The 22,149-nt window shown below is 38.6% G+C and overlaps 1 protein-coding gene across 1 annotated transcript; it reads right to left on the bottom strand.

Annotated features, from left to right (window-relative positions):
- Positions 1–1,860: 1,860 nt before the first annotated feature.
- Positions 1,861–2,983, bottom strand: LOC112579437 (olfactory receptor 2G3-like). Its single transcript, XM_044928946.2, has one exon. It carries the CDS (start codon positions 2,981–2,983, stop codon positions 2,048–2,050), a length of 936 nt encoding a protein of 311 aa, XP_044784881.2. The 3' UTR covers positions 1,861–2,047.
- Positions 2,984–22,149: the final 19,166 nt, after the last annotated feature.

Below are 22,149 nucleotides of genomic sequence, written 5' to 3'. Positions count from 1 at the left end.
GGTACTGATAACAAATAATTTGTTTCCCTGTGACTTTTCTCCTTTTCAATATTTTACAACCCTCATACTTCCTAACAGTAATGTTAAATTAATTTTATTCTCTTAAAGGACAAATATACCTATTGAGAAAGCTGGTACCCTGATGTATGATGTATGATAATAGTGTTTCTGTACCTACAGTGATTGCAATATTGTTCTTAAAATTAATATAGCATGTCCAAAAAGTGAAAACCATTTCAGAATAAATTTTGACAGGTTTATAATATATACATTTTAAAATTATTTTATAATAAATCTCTTCTAGAGAGATTAAAGATATCTAGATAAAGATAAAGAGAAGGTTGATGGCTTTTTACTTTTTTAATGAATTTATTTATTTTTGGCTGCACAGCATGTGGGATGTCAGTTTCTCAGCCAGGGATTGAATCCATGACACCTGTATTGGAATTGCAATCTTAAATAAAAAGCCCCTACTTTTAATTTTTTAAAACATTATTTAAACCAGTGATGTTTCCTTCACCTGTTTAACCAGAGATAGTCCTTTTTTTGATTGTGTACAACCTTTGTATTTAGTAAAAAAATAAATGGCTGCATTTAATTATTGGACATCTATAAAACAGAAATTACCTTCTTTTTATTTTATTCTAAATTGTGAAATAAGCAAGTGATAAAATTTTAGAAAGCACTACTTCTGTACTCAAAGGCCATCTTTATGGTTTTTTATTTGATTGGCTTTGCTATTCTCTTAAGGAATGATTCTTTTCTAAAGATATCAATGGTTGAAAAGTTTCAAAACGCAGGAATCGTTTCCACGCGTTTGTGACACACATGTATACCTGTCTGCTACACAGCATTCAGAAAAACCTTTCCAAACTAGTTGTGTCATATCACCCTTCTTGATAATACTTACATATTTCTAAGAATACATTCCTACTCCTTACCACAATCAGTTTAGTCCTGCATGGTCTGGCTATTATCTGCTCACCACACACCTCCTGCTTTTCACCAGTTTTCTTTATCCCCTCAGATAGAGAAATCTGTCTCCAGTCTTTGCCCACAAACCCACTTTACATAGAAATCTCTTCTCAATGTGACTACTTCTCCTTCCAATCTTTGTATGCAGCTTGTCTGCCACTGCCCCTTGATCAGTACTTCCCTTATTCCATTTATCATAATTTGCCAATATAAGTATCCATATTATATGTATATTATAAATATTTATGTATACATAATGAAAGGAAGTATTTCTATTTTAATTAGCATTGTGTTCTATAATCATTCAATAATACACAGCGAATGAATGAGTTTATTTATTCATTCACGTTTGACCGAATCTTCTGCTTCTGACCATAGCTATCCTCTTGTCCACACAATCAGCCTAGGACCACCAGGAATAAGCCTATAGTCAGTTAAAATCAGATTTATTGATCCACTGTAAAGAAGAATACCACACACTAGATTTTAGGGGAAAGAGTATGGTTAAAGTAAAAGTTAAATGAAGAAATATTTAACAGATACATTTCAAAGCAGGGCTGTGTTTAATGGGGTCAAAATCAGGTCTAAACCACAAAGTAGCTGCAGGGTCTTGGTTCCTTAGAAACTACAAAATTAAGATAGATGTGAAATGTGGCATCCAAAAACCCTTACCTGAAGTTCTGCATCTGGGTTAAAAATTGAGAATTTTTCTATCAGGGCCTTTTACATACTTCATGTATAGTTAAGGTAGCAAAAGTTAAGATAATTCACCTTATTGATATGATTTAAAGAAATCACTTACAGAGAGTGTATGTTTTTAGAGAAGCAAGTTTTTTCAGGGAGTAAGAAAACAGTATTCACTTGATAAAAGTTGTTGCTTTGACACATGAAAGCTGTGGTTTGTCCTTGGGGGAGCCATGATGCTTGTTGAGTTTGCAGCTGGAATGATGTGCCTTTTATGAGTTGGCAGGGCAGATACTGACCTTCAGAGCTACTTTTCACTCTATCACTTCATATTCAGAAGTCAATCATCTTATAATAACAGCTGACATCGTGTCCCATTGAGAGCTCTTCAGGTCCTCTGTTTTGCCAGAGCTCTTCTTAGAGCCCCTTTTACATCTTGGTTCCTTTGGCTATAGATCAAGGGGTTGAGCATGGGTGTGATCACAGTGTAGAACACTGCAATGATCTTGCCCCCAGCCCTGGAGGTCTTTGACTGGGGTCTCATGTACATGAAGATACCAGTTCCATAGAATAAGGCCACCACTGTCAGATGGGAAGCACAGGTGGACAGAGCCTTGTGCCTTCCAGAGGCTGACCGCATCCTGAGAACTGTCAGAAGGATTCGGGCGTAGGAAATAACAATGAGGAGAAAAGGAATGAAGACAATGACGATAGTGAAGATGAAAACAACCATCTCGGTAAATGATGTGTCAGTGCAAGCCAACCTCAGGATGGAAGGAACCTCACAGAAGAAGTGATCCAGGACATTGGGTCCACAGTAAGGTAAGCTCAAGGTGAAGATGTTGATGACCGTGGAACTCAGGAAACTACTGGCCCAAGAAATGCCTGCTAACTGGACACAGGTCTTTTGGTTCATAATGACTGTGTAGTGAAGAGGATGGCAGATGGCCACATATCTGTCGTAAGCCATGACTCCAAGGAGAACGCATTCAGTCATTCCCAAGGAGAGGGAGAAATACATCTGAGTAGCACATCTAGGAAATGGGATGGTCTTCTTTCTGCCCACCATGTTGGACAGCATTTGTGGGACGTCAGTGGATGTGTAGCAGATATCCAGAAAGGATAAATTAGTGAGGAAGAAGTACATTGGAGTTTGGAGACGTGTTTCTATCTGGATGATAGTGATAATAATAATATTCCCTACCACGGTTAATACATAGAAGAACAAGAACATAATAAAAAGAATGAGCTGCATCTTTGGCTGTGATGAGAGCCCCAGGAACACAAATTCGGTCACAGTGAAGTTTGTTGTTATCATATTCATTTTTGAGGCCACCTCTCTTTCACAGAACCATACACTCACCTAAAGAAGAAATCAAATGCCTTCTAGGTCACAATGTTGGAAATTTAGGACGTAAGTAAGACAGCAAGGAGAAGTATTGGTCTGATTATATATCTTGAGCATCTGAGTTGTATTACAAGTGGAAAGCATTTCTTCTGCTTTCAAAGGAAATATTCTAAGAGAACAGTCAAACTCAAATACTGATGACATGAAATAGATATTCTTGTCTTTTCTCTAAGGGTGCATGCTTTTAGCTGTTCATAATCTTTTCAAGGCTTCCTCGGGGGCTCAGTGCTAAAGAATCTGCCAGCAATGCAGAAGACACAGGAGACACATGTTTGATCTCTGGGTTGGGAAGATCCCCTTGAACAGCAGCCCATGCCCATATACTTGCCTGGAGAACCCTATGGACAGAGGAGCCTGGTGGGCTACAGTCTAGAGGGTCACAAAGAGTCAGACAGGACTAAAGTGACTGAGCATGCATACATGCAATCTTTCCAAATTATACCCATTCTTCAAAACCTTACTTATGCTTCTCTCTTCAAATAGATCTAATTATTTCTGTGTTCTGCATCTAACAATAGCATGTTGTAGCACTCAAGTAAAAAGCAATAAAGGGTTTTGCTTTATGTGCTACCCGCTAACCTTAAAGTAAAAGCCAGAACTGCAGCCTATGTATCTTCTGTATCACCTTGATGCAGCTTTCTAGTGATTAGACACTCTGATACCCTAAGAACAGAGTGTACACACAATCACAAACCAGTGATGGATCACACTAATCGCCAGTTCTCCCAGCTTCACAACTTTCATGCAGAGGGGTCTTGGATGGTTTTATTTTATATATATATATATACACACTATATATTTACACACACAATAAGAATAATGATAGAACCAATTTTTTGAGGATTAAATGTATATAAAGAATTAAAGACAATTTAATACAATGTTTACACATAAAAGATTATTCATAAATAATACTTATTATTAATAGCCCTAAAACATACAGTGTTCCTGCATTTATCCAGAATTTATTTCTCTAATAAAAAAACATTTCAGAGAAATAATAGCATTAAAAAGGATCCAGACAAGTTAAACTTACTTGGTCGATTCACTGAGAGTTCCTTAGCTTCTATGCCTTGTGTTTACCTACTCTTAGCTTATGCACAGTTATCAATAGTGTGTGTGGGTAACTGATTTGCAGCAGATTAAAAGCAGGGAGTTAGAAAGGTATGGAGTAATGAAGAGTCTTAGAGGTAGGCACAGTTACAATATCAAGAAGCTGCCAGTTATTCATCTACTCATTCTTCATTCTTTATTTTTCTTTCTTTCTTCCTTTGAAATCTGTCTTTTCAATAATTTAGTATGTACCAGATGCTGGGCTTGCCCTGATAAACACAGCAGACATTTTGATACTCTCATAAACCCTACTGTCCATATAAAGTTGAGATGAAGGAAACCAATTGATTCCCAAGAAAGTGAGGAATCTTCATAAATGTCCCAAGAAGACATTTATGAACCAAGTAGTTGCAGATCATGAAAAAGACTACTTTATGCAAAACATCATTTTCAAATAATATTAATTTGCAGGTGACACATTTTAGACGGTCTTCTTATATTTTGATTTAAATCAAGGCTTTCCAAATCAAACAGCTCAGTGAGCTGATAAACCAAATGATCTAAAATATGAAGTCCCGAGATAAAGGAAGGATGAGTCTGGACAGAGGCCTTTCAGACTCTCCAAACAACAGTCAGAAAGTCCTTCTGAAAATGAGCCATTCAGGTAATGTTAAGAAGTGATAGCAGTATAGCAAAGGATATGCAGACTGAGTTTCTCAGTTGACAGTGAGCTGGCACACGGTGAGCAGGGTCCACCACAGGAGAGTTGAGATCACAGGCCTGGCTCCCTTTTCACCAGCTGGGAGGTCTTGCTTGCACAATTCGGACCACCAGTCTGTGCTTAACTTTACTTACCTGCAGGACAGGGGCAAGAGTGGGCATTCTCATAGAATTGATGGGCCAGGTGAATGAGATGATACATGTGAAGCACCTAGAACAGAGTTAGCTATATCTTGTAAGGACTCAAGGTATATTAACTCTATCATTATTTTATATACATATATATGCGATCCTCATTAGGGGATCTTTGTTAAGCGCCCAAGACAGGAATTATGAGCACCCCTAATCCACTCCAGTACTATTGCCCGGAAAATCCAATGGACAGAGGAGCCTGGTAGGCTACACAGCCCATGGAGTCACAAAGAGTCGGACACGACTGAGCGACTTCACTTTCACTTTAATCTCTACACCACATGATAGATAAACTAAGTATTTTAAGAATAGAAAGAAGGGAATGGCTACCCACTCCAGTATTCTTGCCTGGTACCTATTGTTATTCTCTATTACATGGCAAACTGTTTAAGTACTTTGCTGATAGTAAATCATATCTTCATAACAACTCCAGTAGAATTTATGTCCATTTAAATATTAGAAAATTGATGGAGAGTATACAACTGTCTCAAAGTTAGAGTATTTAGCAAAGCCATACATTTATACTTCAGTTTACCTAAGTCCAAAATGCCCTTTAGTTAAATAATTTATTGCTTTATTTTACTACTATTATTTTAATATCTCAATAAACAATTTAAATCAGAAACACCACAGATTAAATACCTAAAGCTGTTAAGTGCTGTGTAGAAATAGTCTTCATATCTGTCCTCACCACATTTTCATGCAAAAAAAAAAAAAAAAGAGACATGATATCCATGTGTAAAAACTACAATTCCATGAAAATAAAATAAAGCTTCTTCTATGATAACCACAAATGAGATGCTGCTATAATCCAACCTAACCTTTTTATAGATTAAAAATAAAGATAATGAATGCATGCACAGTGAAATCCCTAAGTTATTTGAGTTTTATCATCTCAGTACCTTAGGCTGAACTTTAGATTCTTGAGGGATGATGTCCCAAGACCAGTGATTAAAATTTAATTAATGATTTGTTCTGAGGGAGTCCTGGTTGCTGTGTGTATCAGTTGCTCCCTTCTTTTCCATCTCCTACATTTGAACCATTACCAGGTTATTTTTTTTAATAAAGTTATTTATTTTAATTGGAGGCTAATTACTTTACAATATTGTATTGGTTTTGCCATACATCAACATTATGCCTTCCAAGTGACCAGGGTGTTCTCAACCTTCCATGTTGCCTAATTCTGGCAATCATAAAAGTAGATGCATTCAACACAAAAACAGCAAACTCTAAAGTGCAGGCATCAAAGACCATGCACAGAATCATGTCCTAAAATCAACTGGAATTTAGAGATGATTATACTCTAGTATACTCTCAGTTGTCCACATAGAATATTTGAACCCTAGATTCTCTTCTCCCTGATCATGCTAAACTCTGGAATCATCCACAATTGCATAGCTGATAAACGCAAACTTCATAAGGAAACAGTAAGCGCAACATGGAAACTTACTAGTTTTGTAAGCTCGAGTGTATCATCTCACTTTCCTAAGTGTATTCATTTTCAAAATGGACATTAACATATTCAGACCACTACATCGCTCCCTTGTTATGAATCTAAAGGGAAGAAAAGAAGGATGGAAGGAAGGGAGAAGGAGGGAAGGAGAGAGGAAGAAAAAGCAAACTAGAAAGTTAATATTAATTAAGCATTTTCAATGTGCAAAGAGCCAGCTGAGTCAAATAATGTCTCCACATAATAATATAACTTAATCATAATTCTCAACTCCTGAATGCACTATACTTGGTTGTTGTCACTTGTTTGATTTTAATATCAATTCCCAGGCCATATCCTGAGGGAGGAGGGTTCAGGATGGGGAATACATGTATACATGTGGATTCATTCCAATGTATGGCAAAACCAATACAATATTGTAAAGTTAAAAAATAAAATGAAAAAAAAATCTCTGCAGATAGGACTCAGATACAGGTATTTTTAAAAGCCCCAGGGGTGAACCCTTGAAATCTTATTCTTTCAACATTTTACTGGGAAAAAGATACAATTGTGGATTAGACAAAGCTAAGCCTGAAATAGGAGAAGGCAATGGCACCCCACTCCATACTCTTGCCTGGAGAATCCCAGGGATGGAGGAGCCTGGTAGGCTGCCGTCTATAGGGTCGCACAGAGTCAGACACGACTGAAGTGACTTAGCAGCAAGCCTGAAATATGCTGGGAGTTCCATTTGTTACTTCTACTTTTTTTGCCTACTGTGTTCCAGCTTTTAAGAACTGTTGTGTGAAAACCATCTAAAATGTACAACATTCATCTAAGGCTTTTCAAAATATCCAATTACATTTTGCTTTAAATGATGCTGGAATCTCCCAGCTTAGATCCCCATTAGTTGTCATCCCCCTCAGAGTGCACTGACCCTGGCATTATGGTGGAAGTTACCCAGTATGCAAAGGAGGAATAGTACATGGTAGACACAGCCTCCTTGAACATAGATTTTCTCATTTGAGTCTCAGGACTCTGGGAAACAGAGGGGACTCCATTAGACTGATATCAGAGCAGATCATGTGATTTGATTTGCATAGTCCACAAGTGATATGAAAAGCGATTAAACATTTCTCATATTAATAGATATGCTGTCTAGGGCCATGGTCATCCCAAGAACATATTACAAACTCTGGAGGCTTCTTGAGCAATATGAGATTACAAGCTAATGTGATCCATGGTTTATCATGACACTATGTGTGTGTTTATATGTGCATGTATATATCTTTAAATATCTGTAAACACATGTAAAAAGTTTCCAGGTGGCACAGTGGTAAAGAATCCACCTGCCAATGTAGAAGGTGCAAGAGACAGGGCTTCGGTTCCTGATTGGGAAGGTCACCCGGAGTAGGAGGTGGCAACTTGCTCCTGTATTCTTGGCTGGAAAATCCCATGGATAGAGGAGCCGAGAGGCCTAGAGTCCATGGTGTCACAAAGAGTCAGATGTGACTGAGTGCATACAAACGCACAAATAAAAGCTAATACATTAAAATATGATTATATATGTCATTTTAAAAAGAAAAGGATGTAGGGACCAAATTATGCTGGATCTTCTGGATGAGTTCTCATCAAGCTTTAATATACGTAGGAATAGCATAGTTTTCTTGTTAAAATGCAGGTTTTAATTCAGTAGTTCTGAGTCAGGGCCCAAGAGTCTTCTTTTCAAACAAGATGCTCACAGTGCTGGTTTTGAACCATGCTTTTGAGGAGTACAGTTTTAGCTAAATTGTAAGAAGTTAAAGTTTTATTCCGATTTACAATATTTGCAAAAATTAAGCAGCAATACACTATGATCTGATTTATATTTAGAATTACTTTTACTATCATGGAGAAAGAATTTTGATAACAGAACACAGGGCAGTGGTACCAATTAGGTGAGAAAATCTGTGGCTCCTCAGTTTAGAATTGTATTGATGAAAATGGCTAAAAATGGAAGAAAAACAAAGAAAAAACCATTTTATCGAGTTCATGCATGGCCTCCATCCTTGCTGCTATGGTTAACTTGTAATGTTCTCACTATTTAAGTACAGGGCTTTCCAGGGAATAAGGCTCACTAACATTCTCGTTGTGGATCCTTTTTGCAAAAAAGACCCTCCAGTGGACGCTTAACAATGGAACATGAATACTACCTTCACAGTCCTTTCCAAAAGATCCATCCATATACCTCTCCCAGACTTCCCTGTAACTTACTTTTCAGTGTTATTCTGAGACCTTGTTCTGTTAGTCAATCAACTGGTTGTTGTTCTTCAATTGCTAAGTTGTGTCCGACTCTGTGGAATGAAGTGTGTCCGATGCATGGACTGCAGCACGCCAGATTTCCCCTTCTTTCACTGTCTCCCAGAGTTTGCTCAAACTCATGTCCACAGGGTCAGTGATGCCATCCAACCTCTCATCCTTTATCATCCCCTTCTCCCCCTGCCCTCAATCTTTCCCAGCATTAGAATCTTTCCCAATTAGTCAGCTCTTCACATCAGGTGGCCAACGTACTATTTATAAAAGTGTAGGGACACATCTCAGACTCCCCTTCTTCCCATGCTAAAAGAAAAGCAAGACATACTTTGTACCCCATGCTATGATGCATGTACATACTCTGGTCCTTAATTTGTATCCCTAATACTGCTGCCTACCTAAAGGAATAAAAATTTCTTATAGAGCAGTCTATGCTTTACAGTGAGAAAATAAATAACTTGTGCCTGAAATTTTCTGTTATGTTTAGAAAATGTAGATGCTTCTACAAATGATTGGGGCAGAGACTAAAGAAACCAACTTAAAGAGCTGCAATATCCTAAATATTAAAATAATTTTAATAATAACTCAAAAATTTCAATTGCAACTTAGTGAATCAATGAAAGCCAAGGACTTCAAGGCTTCTCAAGAAATGAAAAATGTACAGATAGTATAAGAACAATAAACATGATAGATTATTTCATTTTTAATGGACTTTAAAGGTTATGATTTAATTAAGTATATGACATATAAATTCAAATAAATATAGATATGTACATGTTTTATTGGTATAGCAGCAAATGATAAGTATAAATAACTATTTTTAAGAAGTTCCAATAAAATTAGAGGCTCTAAAAAGAACAATAAGGAAAATCAACATTGATGAATATTACTATTAATAATAATCAATAATTGTCACATAAAATAAATAAGTTGAGACAAAGTAAATAGATAACAGTTCTTAAATGAAAGTTAATTATTCAGACTTAATCAGTGACATTGTAGTGGAAAACTGAGTGTGTCTATTAATTAGAATAAAGCTATCAGAAGATTAAATTATTTTTAATAATGTTATATATTAAATTAATATATAATATTATTTAATGCTGGCTGACATTTTAAAAAATTATTTTAGAATAAGATGTCATTTTGCACAAGAAACTATTGTTTAAAATGGTGCACATAAAAAATCATAATGACATTAAAATTTAACTATTAAAAAAAGAAAAGGAACCATTTGACACATTGCTCCTATTTTGTTTACTTTAAGAAAACTGTTCTATTTTTCAATAAGAAACTTCTGCTGGCCCGAGAATATTTTTACTTATTTTTATATTATTTCAAGGAAGGTCTAAATAGTATTCAGTTTAGTTCAGTCACTCAGTCCTGTCTGACTCTTTGCGACCCCCATGAATCGCAGCATGCCAGGCCTCCCTGTCCATCACCAACTCCCGGAGTTCACTCAGACTCACGTCCATCGAGTCAATGATGCCATCCAGCCATCTCATCCTCTGTCATCCCCTTCTCCTCCTGCCCCCAATCCCTCCTAGCAAGACTCCCATTGAGTCTTTTCCAATGAGTCAACTCTTCACATGAGGTGGCCAAAGTATTGGAGTTTCAGCTTTAGCATCAGTCCTTCCAATGAACACCCAGGACTGATCTCTTTTAGAATGGACTGGTTGGATCTCCTTGCAGTCCAAGGGACTCTCAAGAGTCTTCTCCAACACTACAGTTCAAAAGCATCAATTCTTCAGCATTCAGCCTTCTTCACAGTCCAACTTTCACATCCATACATGACCACAGGAAAAACCATAGCCTTGACTAGACAGACCTTTGTTGGCAAAGCAATGTCTCTGCTTTTGAATATGCTATCTGCTAAGTCGCTTCAGTCATGTCCGACTTTGTGCGACCCCATAGACAGCAGCCCACCAGGCTCAGCTGTCCCTGGGATTGTCCAGGCAAGAATACTGGAGTGGGTTGCCATTTCCTTCTCCAATGCATGAAGGTGAAAAGTGAAAGTGAAGTCACTCAGTCCTGTCCGACTCTGAGCGACCCCATGGACTGCAGCCCAACAGGCTCCTCCGTCCATAGGATTCTTCAGGCAAGAGTACTGGAGTGGGGTGCCATTGCCTTCTCAGGAATATGCTATCTAGGTTGGGCATAACTTTCCTTCCAAGGAGTAAGCATCTTTTAATTTCATGGCTGCAATCACCATCTGCAGTGATTTTGGAGCCCCAAAAAAATAAAGTCTGACACTGTTTCCACTGTTTCCCCATCTATTTCCCATGAAGCGATGGGACCGAATGAATAGCATTACTAAAACATAAAAAGATTACAAATAAGTATATGAAAAAAATCTTAGCTAAACACTGAACATAGACATAACGAAGAAATTAAGCCTATGGTATTAATGTTAACCACAGTTTGCAAGCACTGCATTGGGAATGTTTTGTTTTTGTTAAGTATTTTGAGTTTAAGCAAATCAAAAGAGTTAATCATGACAAATGTTTAATTATAATATGAATGCTTTAGTTTCTTGAGGAAACAGTGAATTCTTGAATACTATAAGAGTGCTGCTGCTGCTGCTACTGCTGCTAAGTCACTTCAATCGTGTCCGACTCTGTGTGTCCCCATAGATGGCAGCCACCAGGCTCCCCCATTCCTGGGATTCTCCAGGCCAGAACACTGGAGTGGGTTGCCATTTCCTTCTCCAATGCACACACGTGCTGATAACTTGGGCTTGATTAATCCTTATAGATCATTCTCCTTGGTTTACCACTTTTATAAGCCAGTCCCTTACATGCTTTCCAGACTCTTGCCAATACAGATTAGTGAGAACCCATAACTTTTTTAGTGTGCATTTCCCATAAGAGCAAGTTTTTTATTTCATCATCTGGGCAAATGATATTTAACTTTTGCTATAAAGGTGATGTGGAGTGGTCAGGTTGAGTGTTGAGGAGAATGACACGAGCTCATAAGTCCCTAAGTCCAGTCACTGAAAGATTTTTGTCCAGGGAAAAGCTGATTCTTTCAGATAGGGGAAGTTAGGGATTGCCTCTTAAAGCAAGGGATTTTGTTTTTACCTTTATTCTTGTCTGCCCAATGTCCCTATCCCATTACTTTATGATCTCAATTATTCTCTCCATCTTTTTATATAGCTTATGATAAAACCCCTAGCATTTAATTAACAGATTTTTTCTGCAGTTCTTACAATCAGGCCCTGGCTTAATCCTCATCCTGAACTTTCCTCAAGGACTAAAGCAGTTGGGAAACTCCTTCAAACCTACTGCTGGGACATTCCAAATGCTCTTTCATGTTCTCAGTAGAATAATCATAATTTTCAATTTAAAAGACCCCATGAATTTTACAACCAATATTATCATGGTCATGATGAATGCTACAACCAATTGAATTTTCAGTGCTTTGTTCTCCGACTGCATTTCATGCTATGCCGTCACTGGTGATAATTTAAACAATCATGACACTACTACATGCCAGGGCTCACCAGTGTCCCCTTTCTCTGGCAAATGGCATATCTGCACATTTTTTAACTATGTCAGCAAACTAATCCCAGAGATCCAGTTAAAAGGTCTGACTCTTGGGCTACACCTAATGTTAAAAGATGATATCACTAGGCAACATGTAACCTAACTCCTGATTTTTGCTTTACTGAATGCACACGATGGCTTGCCTAACCTGTTGATTTCTTTCCTGGATTAGAAAGAATAAGAATGAAGAGTTATGTAGTTGAAGAATAATTTACTTTCTACCCACCCCCACCCCTCTTCTAGTTAGCAAATTTGCCACATGGGCAGGTTGGCATCCAATTGCAGGTGGACCACATAGACAAAACAGTATCCAGAGGAAGGTCAGGAGAAGTCAGCAATCTGTACACAATGGAAAAATGATGAATAATCTAACCTCTTACTTTAATGATTAACCGAGATTATTTCTCCACTTTCCCTTTACAAATTGTCACGGCTGAGCAGAATCTTGGGAATTAGTCTTCAGACAAGAGTTCACCTTCTCCCCAGGTAGCTCACTTTTCTGAATAAAGCACCTTTCCTTTTTACCAGCATTTGCCCCTTGATCATTGCCTTTGAGTGATGAGCATCTGAACCTGAATTGGTAACAGAAATAGGTATTCTGAACCCAGTCTTTTCTTTGTATTTCCTCCACTCATTGAAAAGTTAATTGACTTAGTTCATGTAGGTTCATCTCCTGGAACAGAAAGCAGGATGGCACATGATGGTAGACCATCCAGAAGGAGAAGTGGAAGCTATCTGAGCATCCCACAGACATATAGATACCTATCTGTATATTAATATTCAAAGGTACATAGTAGATATAATCACTATATATATACATTTGGATACAGCAAAACTCAATACAGAGGTAACAGAAAATTATGGTTGAATATGTCTATCTCTGAGGAATCACAAGTCTCTAAACAAAAACCTTCTGAGTCTTATTTAATAAGACTGAACTGACATAGTCAATGCTTAGTTATGATTAACTACCTAGCTTGCCTTTCCCTCAAACTACAAAACCTGGAAGAATTCCCTTGGGATCAACTGTTATCAATGATTCTAAATTCTGGATAAGGTCACACATCTGAATGCAGAGTTCCAAAGAATAGCAAGAAGAGATAAGAAAGCCTTCCTCAGCGATCAATGCAAAGAAATAGAGGAAAACAACAGAATAGGAAAGACTAGGGATCTCTTCAAGAAAATCAGAGATACCAAAGGAACATTTCTTGCAAAGATGGGCTCGATAAAGGACAGAAATGGTATGGACCTAACAGAAGCAGAAGATATTAAGAAGAGATGGCAAGAATACACAGAAGAACTGTACAAAAAAGATCTTCAGAACCCAGAAAATCACGAGGGTGTGATCACTGACCTGGAGCCAGATATCCTGGAATGTGAAGTCAAGTGGGCCTTAGAAAGCATCACTACGAACAAAGCTAGTGGAGGTGATGAAATTCCAGTTGAGCTATTCCAAATCCTGAAAGATGATGTTATAAAAGTGCTGCACTCAATATGCCAGCAAATTTGGAAAACTCAGCAGTGGCCACAGGACTGGAAAAGGGCAGTTTTCATTCCAATCCCAAAGAAAGGCAATGCCAAAGAATGCTCAAACTACTGCACAATTGCACTCATCTCACACGCTAGTAAAGTAATGATCAAAATTCTCCAAGCCAGGCTTCAGCAATATGTGAACCGTGAACGTCCTGATGTTGAAGCTGGTTGTAGAAAAGGCAGAGGAACCAGAGATCAAATTTCCAACATCCAATGGATCATGGAAAAAGCAAGAGAGTTCCAGAAAATCATTTATTTCTGCTTTATTGAGTATTCCAAAGCCTTTGACTGTGTGGATCACAGTCTGAAAGAGATGGGAATACCAGACCACCTGATCTGCCTTTTGAGAAATTGGTATGCGGGTCAGGAAGCAACAGTTAGAACTGGACATGAAATGACAGACTGGTTCCAAATAGGAAAAGGAGTTCATCAAGGCTGTATATTGTCACCCTGTTTATTTAACTTATATGAAGAGTACATCATGAGAAATGCTGGACTGGAAGAAACACAAGCTGGAATCAAGATTGCCGGGAGAAATACCAATAATCTCAGATATGCAGATGACACGACCCTTATGGCAGAAAGTGAAGAGAAACTCAAAAGCCTCTTGATGAAAGTGAAAGTGGAGAGTGAAAAAGTTGGCTTAAAGCTCAACATTCAGAAAACGAAGATCATGGCATCTGGTCCCACCACTTCATGGGAAATAGATGGGGAAACAGTGGAAACAGTGTCAGACTTTATTTTTCCGGGCTCCAAAATCACTACAGATGGTGACTGCAGCCATGAAATTAAAAGATGCTTACTCCTTGGAAGGAAAGTTATGTCCAACCTAGATAGCGTATTGAAAAGCAGAGACATTACTTTGCCAACAAAGGTTTGTCTAGTCAAGGCTATGGTTTTTCCTGTGACCATATATGGATGTGAGAGTTGGACTGTGAAGAAGGCTGAGCGCTGAAGAATTGATGCTTTTGAATTGTGGTGTTGGAGAAGACTCTTGAGAGTCCCTTGGGCTGCAAGGAGATCCAACCAGTCCATTCTGAAGGAGATCAGCCCTGGGATTTCTTTGGAAGGAATGATGCTAAAGCTGAAACTCCAATACTTTGGCCACCTCATGTGAAGAGTTGACTCATTGGAAAAGACTCTGATGCTGGGAGGGATTGGGGGCAGGAGGAGAAGGGGACGACAGAGGATGAGATGGCTGGATGGCATCACTGACTCAGTGGACGTGAGTCTGAGTGAATTCCGGGAGTTGGTGATGGACAGGGAGTCCTGGCGTGCTGCATTCATGGGATCACAAAGAGTCGGACACGACTGAGTGACTTATCTGATCTGATCTGACAGATGTTTGTGTGTTTTGTGATGCAGATTTATTTCTGGCATAGAAATACTGTTTAATTTGTATAACTCAGTAACCATTTATATTGGTTAAAATGGGAACTATAAACCAGTATTTCTTATACCTCTTCATTGTCCTATGGCAGTCTCTGAAACTGCCGAGAGTAAAAGTGGGAGACCTGACTTTCCCTACTATTTGTGGTGACAAAGGACAATTTATATTACAGGAAGGAAAGGTAAATAAAATGATATAATTGACACAAAAATGCAACAACATAAAAGCAATTGAGAATCATTTACACTGGAATACGTTTGTAGGTATTCCAAAAGCCCTAGGGGACAGAAGACTAAAAAAAGACATCTATGCTCAGGCTTGAAATAAATCACAAAAAAGTTTAATTTTTTAAATTTGTTTTTGTCCCAGGGGATGCAAGGACAAAGTGTACATTTAAAAAGAATGTTAGACAACAGTTGATCATTCCTCTCAGGTTGTCATAACCTCTGGGTGAGATTGCTGGAAAAAATTATATTTTTAAAGTAAAATATTTAACCCATGAGAAGGTCAGGTGGTCTGGCATTCCCATCTCTTTCAGAATTTTCCACAGTTTATTGTGATCCACACAGTCAAAGGCTTTGACATAGTCAATAAAGCAGAAATAGATGTTTTTCTGGAACGCTCTTGCTTTTTTCCATGATCCAGTGGATGTTGGAAATTTGATCTCTGGTTCCTCTGCCTCTTCTACAACCAGCTTCAACATCAAGACGTTCATGGTTCACGTATTGCTGAAGCCTGGCTTGGAGAATTTTGAGCATTACTTTACTAGCGTGTGAGATGAGTGCAATTGTGCAGTAGTTTGAGCATTCTTTGGCATTGCCTTTCTTTGGGATTGGAATGAAAACTGCCCTTTTCCAGTCCTGTGGCCACTGCTGAGTTTTCCAAATTTGCTGGCATATTGAGTGCAGCACTTTTATAACATCATCTTTCAGGATTTGGAATAGCTCAACTGGAATTTCATCACCTCCACTAGCTTTGTTCGTAGTGATGCTTTCTAAGGCCCACTTGACTTCACATTCCAGGATATCTGGCTCCAGGTCAGTGATCACACCCTCGTGATTTTCTGGGTTCTGAAGATCTTTTTTGTACAGTTCTTCTGTGTATTCTTGCCATCTCTTCTTAATATCTTCTGCTTCTGTTAGGTCCATACCATTTCTGTCCTTTATCGAGCCCATCTTTGCAAGAAATGTTCCTTTGGTATCTCTGATTTTCTTGAAGAGATCCCTAGTCTTTCCCATTCTGTTGTTTTCCTCTATTTCTTTGCATTGATCGCTGAGGAAGGCTTTCTTATCTCTTCTTGCTGTTCTTTGGAATGCTGCATTCAGATGCTTATATCTTTCCTTTTCTCCTTTGCTTTTCACTTCTCTTCTTTTCACAGCTATTTGTAAATAACTCCAGAAAGAATGAAGGGATGGAGCCACAGCAGAAAGAATACCCAGCTGTGGATATGACTGGTGATAGAAGCAAGGTCTGATGCTGTAAAGAGTAATATTGCATAAGAACCTGGAATGTCAGGTCCATGAATCAAGGCAAATTGGAAGTGGTCAAACTAGAGATGGCAAGAGTGAATGTCGACATTCTAGGAATCAGCAAACTGAAATGGACTCGAATGGGTGAATTTAACTCAGATGACCATTATATCTACTACTGCGGTCAGGAATGCCTCAGAATAAATGGAGTAGCCATCATGGTGAACAAAAGAGTCCGAAATGCAGTACTTGGATGCAATCTCAAAAATGACAGAATGATCTCTGTTCGTTTCCAAGGCAAACTATTCAATATCACAGTAATCCAAGTCTATGCCCCAACCAGTAACGCTGAAAAAGCTGAAGTTGAATGGTTCTATGAAGACCTACAAGACCTTTTGGAACTAACATCCCAAAAAAGATGTCCTTTTCATTAAAGGGGACTGGAATGCAAAAGTAGGAAGTCAAGAAACACCTGGAGTAACAGGCAAATTTGGCCTTGGAATATGGAATGAAGCAGGGCAAATACAATAGTGTTTTGCCAAGAAAATGCACTGGTCATAACAAACACCTCTTCCAACAACACAAGAAAAGACTCTATACATGGACATCACCAGATGGTCAACACTGAAATCAGATTGATTATATTCCTTGCAGCCAAAGATGGAGAAGCTCTATATAGTCAGCAAAAACAAGACCAGGAGCTAACTGTGCCTCACACTATGAACACCTTATTGCCAAACTCAGACTTAAATTGAAGAAAGTAGGGAAAACCACTAGACCATTCAGGTATGACCTAAATAAAATCCCTTATGATTATACAGTGGAAGTGAGAAATAGATTTAAGGGCCTAAATCTGATAGATAGAGTGCCTGATGAACTATGGAATGAGGTTCGTGACATTGTACAGGAAACAGGGATCAAGACTATCCCCATGGAAAAGAAATGCAAAATAGCCAAATGGCTGTCTGGGGAGGCCTTACAAATAGCTGTGAAAAATCACAAGAGAAGACAACAAAAAAGGAATTTTTAAAAGAATTACCCCCCCCCAAAAATGGCATTAAGAAATACACAGGAATACTTATTTTAAATATAAATAGAATATATTAGCAAATCAAAAAATATAGAGTGACTAAATGAATAAGAAAATAAGACCCATGTATGTACTAACTGGGCTTCCCAGGTGTTGCTGGTGGTAAAGAACCCTGCCAATGCAGAAGACATAAGAGAGGCGGGTTCAATCCTTGGGTCAGGAAGATCCTCTATAGGAGGGCATGGGAATTCACTCCAGTATTCTTGCCTGGAAAATCCCATGGGCAGAGGAGCCTGGAGGGCTACAGTTGATATGGTTGCAAAGTGTCAGACACAACTGAAGTGACTTAGTACATACACATACATGTGCTGCCTAGAAGATATTTCAGATCTAAAGATACATACATACTGAAAGTTAAAGAATGGGGAAAAGGTATTAAATGTAAGTGGAAAGAATGTGGGGTAACAATACTTTTATCAGACAAAATCAACTTTAAAACAAAGACAGTGATAGACAAAGGCATTACAAAATAATACAGACATCAATCTAACAGTAAATATATATACACACATATATATTGTGTGCATGCTCAGTTCTGTCCAACTCTTTGCAACCCCATGTACTGTAACCCTCAAGACACTCCTGTGTCCATGAGGTTATCCCAGAAAGAATGCTGGCATGAGTTGCCATTTCCTCCTCCAGGGGACCTTCCCAACCCAGGAATCTAACCTGTGTCTTCTGAGGCTTTTGCATTGGCAGGCAGATTCTTTACTGCCCAGCAACCTGAGAAGCCCTAGACTCACAACTGGAATCAAGATTTCCAAAATAAATAAATAAATAAATAAACAACCTTAAATATACATATGATACCACTTTAATGGCAGAAAGTGAAGATTAACTAAAAAATTCCTGATGAGGGTGAAAGAGGAAAGTGAAAAGGCTGGCTTAAAATTCAAATCGAAAAAATGAAGTTCATGGCATCTGGTTCTACCACTTCATGGCAAATAGATGGGTAAAAAGTGGAAACAGTGACAGATTTTATTTTCTTGAGCTCCAGAATCACTGTGGATGGTGACTATAGCCATGAAATTAAAAAACACTCACTCCTCAGAAGAAAAGCTATGACAAAACTAGACAGCGTGTTAAAGAGCAGAGACATCACTTTGAGGGTAGAGTCAAAGCTATGATTTTTCCAGTAGTCATGTAGGAATGTGAGGAGTTGGACCATAAAAAAGGCTGAGTGCCAAGTAATTGATGCCTTTGAATTGTAGCACTGGAGAAGACTCTTGAGAGTCCCTTGGACAGCAAGGTCATCAAACCAGTCAATCCTAAAAGAAATCAGCCCTGACTATTCATTCATTGGAAGGACAGATGCTGAGACTGAAGCTCCAAAACTTTGACCACCTGATGCGAAGAGCTGACACCCTGGAAAAGACCCTGATTTGGGGAAAGATTGTGGGCAAGAGGAGAAGGGTGTGACAGAGGATAAGATGGTTGGATGGCATCATTGACTCAATGTACATGAGTTTGAGCAAACTCTAGGTTATAGTGAAGGACAATTAAACCTAGTGGCTATAGTTCATGGGATCACAAAGAGTAGGACATGACTTAGCAACTAAACAACAACCAACCAATGGTTACTAAAAACTTCAAAGAGAAAAGTTTAAAAATGGGAAAAATAATTCAAAAAGAAATAAAACTCTAAATTCTACAGAACATTGCAAAAGCAGTCATTTGTAAGAGTTAAGTCTATAATGTTAAACTCAAGAAACAAGAATAATCTCAAATAAACAACTTCCCAGTACACTTAAAGAAACCAGAAAAAGAAGAACAAATCAAAGTTAGTAGAAATAATAAATATCAGAGTAGAAATAAGTGATAGGTACATTAGAAAAACAATAGAAGATATCAGTGTAACTAAAAATTAGTTCTTTGAAAAGTTAAAAAAAGAGATAAATCTTCAGCCATATTCATTAACAAAAGAGAGAATGACCAAATAAATAAAATTAGAAATAAAATAGAATTTCAGTTCAGTTCAGCTGCTCAGTTGTGTCCAACTCTTTGAGACCCCATGAATTGCAGCATGCCAGGCCTTCCTGTCCATCACAAACTCCCAGAGTTCTCTCAAACTCACGTAGTTACAACCTATTTAACAGAAATACCGGCAATCATAAGAGAATACTATAAACAGATAAGTGCCAACAAATTAGAAAACATGGAGGAAATGGATAAATTCTTATAAATATGCAATATTTAAGGACCAAATAAGGAAGAAAGAGAAAATATGGGCCAACCTGTTATTGGTAATGAGATTGAAAAAAAAAAAAATCAAAAAATCTTCCGATAAACAAACCTGGGACCAGATGAAATTGTATGATTTGCAACCACATGGAAGGATCTAGCAGAGAAGGCAATGGCACCCCACTACAATACTCTTTCCTGGAAAATCCCATGGATGGAGGAGCCTGGTAGGCTGCAGTCCATGGGGTCACTAAGAGTCAGACATGACTGAGCTACTTCACTTTCATTTTTCACTTTCATACATTGGAGAAGGAAATGTCAACCCACTCCAGTGTTCTTGCCTAGAGAGTACCAGGGACGGGGGAGCCTGGTGGGCTACTGTTTATGGGATCACACAGAGTCGGACAGGACTGAAGTGACTTAGCAGCAGCAGCAGCAGGAAGGATCTAGAGGATATTATACTAAGGGAGTAAATCAACTGTGCTGCTTAGTTGCTTCAGTTGTGTCCGACTCTTTGCAACCCTGTGGACTGCAGACTCCAGACTTCTCTGTCCATGGAGTTCTCCAGGCAAGAGTACTTGAGTGAGTTGCCATGCCCTCCTACAGGGGATCTTCCCAACCCAAGGATCAAACCTGGGTCTCCTGCATTGCAGGCAGATTCTTTACCACTGAGACAACAGGGAAAGACAAATACTGTATGATCTCATTTATATGTGGAGTCTAATAACCAGACCAAAATCACTGCAGGTGGTGACTGCAGCCATTAAATTAAAAGATGCTTACTCCTTGGCAGGTAAGTTATGACCAAGCTAGACAGCATATTAAAAACCAGAGACATTATTTTGCCAACAAAGGTCCATAGAGTCAAAGCTATGGTTTTTCTAGTAGGCATGCATGGATATGAGAGTTGGAATATAAAGAAAGCTGAGTGCCAAAGAATTTATGCTTTTGAAATATAATGTTGAAGACTCTTGAGAGTCCCTTCAACGATATCCAACCAGTCCATCCTAGAGGAAATGCATCCTGATTATTCATTGGAAAGACTGATGCTGAAGCCTAAACTCCAATACTGTGGCCAGTATTGAAAGAGCTGATGGGAAGAGCTGACTCATTTGAAAAGACCCTGATGCTGGGAGAGATTGAAGGTGGGAGGAGGTGGAGATGACAGAGGAAGAGATGGTTGGATGGCATCACTGACTCAATGGACATATGTTTGAGTAAACTCCAGGAGTTGGGAGACCTGGTGTGCTAGAGTCCATGGGGTCGCAAAGAGTCAAACATGACAGAGTGACTGAACTAAACTGAACCATGTAAGTAAACCTAGGTTAGCTTTCTGGATAATAACACATCTGACTTCATTCTCTTTTTGACTAGCTGACAGCAAGCTGGACTCCAGACTTGTGAGTGGGTCCATTTGTCCTCATCTAGCTCTCACTGAGTTAGCAGCTGTGCACAGGCATATCAGCCATCCTAGCTCTGAGAAGACAGGGCTGGTGTGGTCAGCCTTGCAAAACCACCAGGTTGAACTGGCACCTGAGTTCAAATCCTGATTTCACCCCTTCTTAGCTCTGCAATCTTGGGAAAGTACTTAATAGCCACCATCCCCCATCTCTATACCTTTTAAAAGGTAGGAAAATGTCAGTGTTATAGATTAAACAAGTAGCCCAGGCTGGGGACAAAAATTAAACCCAGTAGAAACTAGTAAGAGTAAGATTTAGACTGGTGATGTCCTTCAGAACTTTAAAAAAATTTTTTTTAATTTTATTTTATTTTTAAACTTTACATAACTGTATTAGTTTTGCCAAATATCAAAATGAATCTGCCACAGGTATACATGTGTTCCCCATCCTGAACCCTCCTCCCTCCTCCCTCCCCATTCCATCCCTCTGGGTCATCCCAGTGCACCAGCCCCAAGCATCCAGTATCGTGCATCAAACCTGGACTGGCAACTCGTTTCATACATGATATTTTACATGATTCAATGCCATTCTCCCAAATCTTCCCACCCTCTCCCTCTCCCACAGAGTCCATAAGACTGTTCTATACATCAGTGTCTCTTTTGCTGTCTCGTACACAGGGTTATTGTTACCAACTTTCTAAATTCCATATATATGCGTTACTATACTGTATTGGTGTTTTTTCTTTCTGGCTTACTTCACTCTGTATAATAGGCTCCAGTTTCATCCACCTC

The sequence above is a fragment of the Bubalus bubalis genome, chromosome 16, assembly GCF_019923935.1.
Source record: "Bubalus bubalis isolate 160015118507 breed Murrah chromosome 16, NDDB_SH_1, whole genome shotgun sequence".
Lineage (NCBI taxonomy): Eukaryota > Metazoa > Chordata > Mammalia > Artiodactyla > Bovidae > Bubalus > Bubalus bubalis.
Note: the sequence above shows the minus strand (reverse complement) of the source record. Positions and strands in the feature narration are given on the sequence as shown.

What these genes read in the sequence shown, in the direction of transcription:
- LOC112579437 (XM_044928946.2), bottom strand. Translation starts at nt 2,983, where the DNA reads ATGAATATGATAACAACAAACTTCACTGTGACCGAATTTGTGTTCCTG.